This window comes from Verticillium alfalfae, genomic scaffold (assembly GCF_000150825.1).
Source record: "Verticillium alfalfae VaMs.102 supercont1.5 genomic scaffold, whole genome shotgun sequence".
Taxonomy (NCBI): Eukaryota; Fungi; Ascomycota; class Sordariomycetes; order Glomerellales; family Plectosphaerellaceae; genus Verticillium; species Verticillium alfalfae.
In genome coordinates, this window is record NW_003315034.1 from 479,337 (window position 1) to 483,204 (window position 3,868).

General features: G+C 56.8%; 2 protein-coding genes across 2 annotated transcripts in view; both read left to right on the forward strand.

The window, feature by feature from the left end:
* Window positions 1-296: 296 nt before the first annotated feature.
* On the forward strand, window positions 297-2,181 carry VDBG_04464 (conserved hypothetical protein; the record flags this gene model as incomplete). Its single annotated transcript, XM_003004812.1, has 3 exons — window positions 297-998; window positions 1,102-1,422; window positions 1,490-2,181. 3 exons carry the CDS (start codon window positions 440-442, stop codon window positions 2,179-2,181), a joined length of 1,572 nt encoding a protein of 523 aa, XP_003004858.1.
* Window positions 2,182-3,301: 1,120 nt separating this feature from the next.
* Window positions 3,302-3,868, forward strand: part of VDBG_04465 (cytochrome P450 2D20) — a gene marked incomplete at both ends in the record, with an annotated part of 1,755 nt that continues 1,188 nt past the window's right edge. Inside the window, 2 exons of the mRNA XM_003004813.1 lie at window positions 3,302-3,576; window positions 3,696-3,796. Coding sequence (XP_003004859.1) covers window positions 3,302-3,576; window positions 3,696-3,796 — 376 coding nt within the window. The remainder of the gene's footprint in view (window positions 3,577-3,695; window positions 3,797-3,868) is intronic.

Here is a 3,868-nt window from a genome sequence, read left to right on the forward strand (position 1 = left end):
TCGCTCTGAAGCTGAAGCTGCAGTGTTCCAGCCGGTCCAGCCCAAGCAAGCCAAGTAAAAGGCTGCCTTACTTGTATTGGTCCTTCGTCGCATTCAGGCTCGCCTGGATCCCTCTTACCTCACATCACACGTCACACGTCACCTGCACCTTCACTTCCGCCTTCGCCTGCGAAACAGATTAAAGAACAACAGCGCGCCAGAAGTCAAAGTTACAACTACCAACGCTACCCCCCTCATTTCTAGGGACAACGTCACACTCGGGTGCTTACAACTCTTTTTGGCCCAAGCCACTCCATGATTACCTAGCTCGCTGTCTGCGCCCGTCCTCACACCACGACAATCATCCCATCCTCCTAGACAGAAAACGCCTCCGATAATGGACCATTTGATGGATTGGGAACACGGCTCACCGCGCCGCCCACAACCACAATGTCCAGCCATGAGGGGTTATGGTGGTCGGCCTCCTTCGCAATACTATGATCCCGTCCATCACGCATCGGCGGGTTGGTATCCCCATCAGAGGTCGACCTCTGCCTCGGACCCGTCGTCATGGGCCCCACAAGCTTCCATGAATAACCCCTTCGCCTACCAGCTCGGCCCCGGACCGGCCCCCGGATTTCCTATGAGCATGAACATGAATATGAGTGCTCCCTATTCGCCGTTCGGCCCTCCTCCGATGGATAACATGCATCGGCATGCACAGATGCAGCAGTCGCAACCACCTTCGCATCATTTGCCGAACCCCGCCAACACGGCTGCGCCGCCGACAATGTACTCAGAAAGATCATTTTCGGTCATGCCAGCCAGCCCACGAGGCATGAACTATCACTACCAAGCATCTGCTGATTCGCCTGCGGAGAGTTCAAATCATGGACCGCAGGAACTGCAAACGCGTGCGCCGAACTCCAGCCACACAATACAGTTCGGCACCGCACCCGCCTTTTCCTCGCAGCGTCCGCCAGCAACCTTTGTGCCTCTTCGATCCCGGGTTCCCCAAGGTAAGCAAGGAAAACACGTAATGCCCTAATTTCTGCCGCCAACCTATATGGAGTGGTGGTTCCCCATCTTTGGCTCTTCCTGCGGCAACTAACACTTTCAAAGCCTCCCCGTCTGACGCAAGGTCGTCCATCGATTCTGGACCATCCGCGGCGCATTCTGAACGCCAACCCGAAACACGACGTCGTGCAGCCAGCGGTAGACGGGCACGTGGATTCATGTCGTCACGACTTTACCCGCCAGCGTCAGATGGTATTGGTCCAGGGGATGGGCTTTTGGGACACTACCTAGGGCGAGATGATGACGAGGACCTACGGGTGACCCAGCTATTGCGCGGATCGATTCGTACGAAGCAGGTTGTTTCTTCTGCCGCAATTCGGTCACTTCAGAGCGTGCCTCTCTCCGAACTAGATCCCCATGAGATGAGTGAGTTGGTTCATGAATCGTCAAGTGACACGGATAGACGTGGCCCACGAAACTAACGCGATATCAGCCTGCGTCATCTGCTACAACGACTACGGTGTCGAGACGCCCGAAGGGCTCAAAGAAGCACCACTCCGGCTGCCCAAGTGCAAGCACGTTTTTGGAGACCACTGCATCAAAAAATGGTTCGAGGATTCGGACAGCTGCCCGTATTGCCGAGACAAACTGCAATCTGAGCCGCGCGTGACTGCAGGACCACACCAAGAGTATATCCGCGATATGTTGCGTGCCCAGGGACGGATCCCTAGAGGGGTACATACCATGACGGCATCTTCTGTGGCAAGGGCTCTAGTCGCTCAGCAGCCAGGCGTTGCCGAGAGGAACCCAACACATTCGCAGGCACACGGCGCAGGACCAGAGCGACGATCGCCACCCACAGATGATGAGGAGAGCCACCGACGACAGCGCCCGCGGCACACGTCCTGGGGCTCTGGACTCACAGTGCAGCAGCAACAACAGCAGCAGAGCGCAACAGGGCGGCCTGGAAGCATGACTGATGTACCACAAGAAGCAGGCACTGCAGAGGGTCATTGGCTGGCGGGATCACACACACACCGCGCGGTAACGCCGCCGGCGATGCCGAGCCTGGCAGGCGGGCGAGGGTGGGTACAGCAGCCACCGGAACCGAACCAGACAGGCGGCTGGACAGGTGCGCCATTCGAGACAAGCAGACCGTTTTACGGGTCGCTCAACAGCCGGTGAGGAGGACGACAATGAAAGGGACGAGATTGGATGACGAAATTGTGTTTTCTTTGGGATGGGATATGTCTACAGCGGACAGAATGCGGGCGTTAAGGCGTTTGGGACTTCGGGACGAGCCAGACACAGAGCGAAAGCAGAAAGGCAGCTCGGGATGGAATCCCTTCTCAGCAGCGTATTGAGGTGGTCATGAAGGGGCATAGCGACACGAATACGATTTTCGTACATCAACCAAACGAGCAAGGTGTTACGTTTGGATACTGAGTGCTGGGTGCTAGCCTGCAAGGTGCTGGCCAGGCTGCGCTCGTCTTGTGCTGTGTGTGTGGCAGAATCCTCGACGAATGATGTACGGATGACCTTACTGTAAATGGCAAACCATTCGAAGGTCCAATGCTGTGCCGTGCATTGCCAACAGCTGGTGGGGGCTTGGGCTTGGGCTTGGGCTTGACTATGTTCGGCCATGTTTGCTTGTCCCTTCTTGGTCAGGCTCCATCCCGTGTCGAGAGTCGGGCGAAAGGTGCTCCGACACCTTGGCCTCCGCGTGTCTTCCTAAAACTACCTAGGTGCTGGAGACATGGTCCGTTTCCGCCGGCCCCCCTGGATCCCATCATCAACAAGCGACAGTGGCCAAGTGTCAGACAACAGCAGGGTGGCGTTACAGGGTGCTGCTGTTTCCTCGCGACAAGCTGACGACAGCCTTGAGCGATAGGTTACTTGATCACATTTCTTCCACTTCGCGTCCATATCCTTAGCGGCCGGCCGTGTTCTGCCTGGCCGGCGTCCGGAGTGCACTGTTCTCCCGAGTGTCACTTGTCCAGCGGAGAAGGAGCGTTCTCAGTCAGTACATCGTTGGGCAATCGTGCCGTAGGTCGGCAACCACCACCTATCCAAGGCACCTACCCTACCCTGTGCCTTACGGTATTTGGGTGCCTGCGTCTGCAGCTACGTTTATATACTTTGCGCCTGTGTGCCTGCCTCTTCGTGGCCTTAAAGAAAGCACACACTCGGCAGGTCCCCGCCAACGCACCTGCCTGCCTCTATCACTGTCGCCGTCCCTCTCAATTTCTTCCTTCACAACAAGGCCAACCAGAAACACCAGGCCCAACGGCTGGCTGCCTGCGCCATGGGACTCCCCTGGCGCCCCATCTCCTGGGCCTCGCTCGTTATCGCCGTCTCTGTTACTTACCGGCAGCCCGTTTTCTCACGCCAGTTATTCCTATGGGCCTTTGCCAGCTCATGGCTGCTGTCGTTCCTAGGGTGGGCCGTCTGGGCCATCTTCCTCTGGCCTAAACTATTCTCTTCACTGCGAAGCCTGCCTGGACCCAATGATAACCACTGGCTCATGGGCCAATTTCCAAAGATCGGCGCCGAGGCCACAGGCTTGCCTATGATGGAGTGGTGAGTGCCCCCTTGCGAAGCTGTGAGAGCAAGACTGGAGAAGAGCTTACTGACAATAGGCCAGGGTGAACACCATCCCCCATGACGGTATCATTCGGTACCTGGGCTTCCTTAATCAGGAGCGTCTGCTCATTTCATCACCCAAAGCGCTTTTCTGAGGTTCTTGTCACACGCAACTACGACTTTGAGAAGCCAAATTCCATCCGCTGGTCTCTTGGTCGTATCATCGGTGTTGCGTCTCCTGCCGAGGACGATGAGCATCGCTTCTAGCCGCAAGATCTCATGCCCGCCT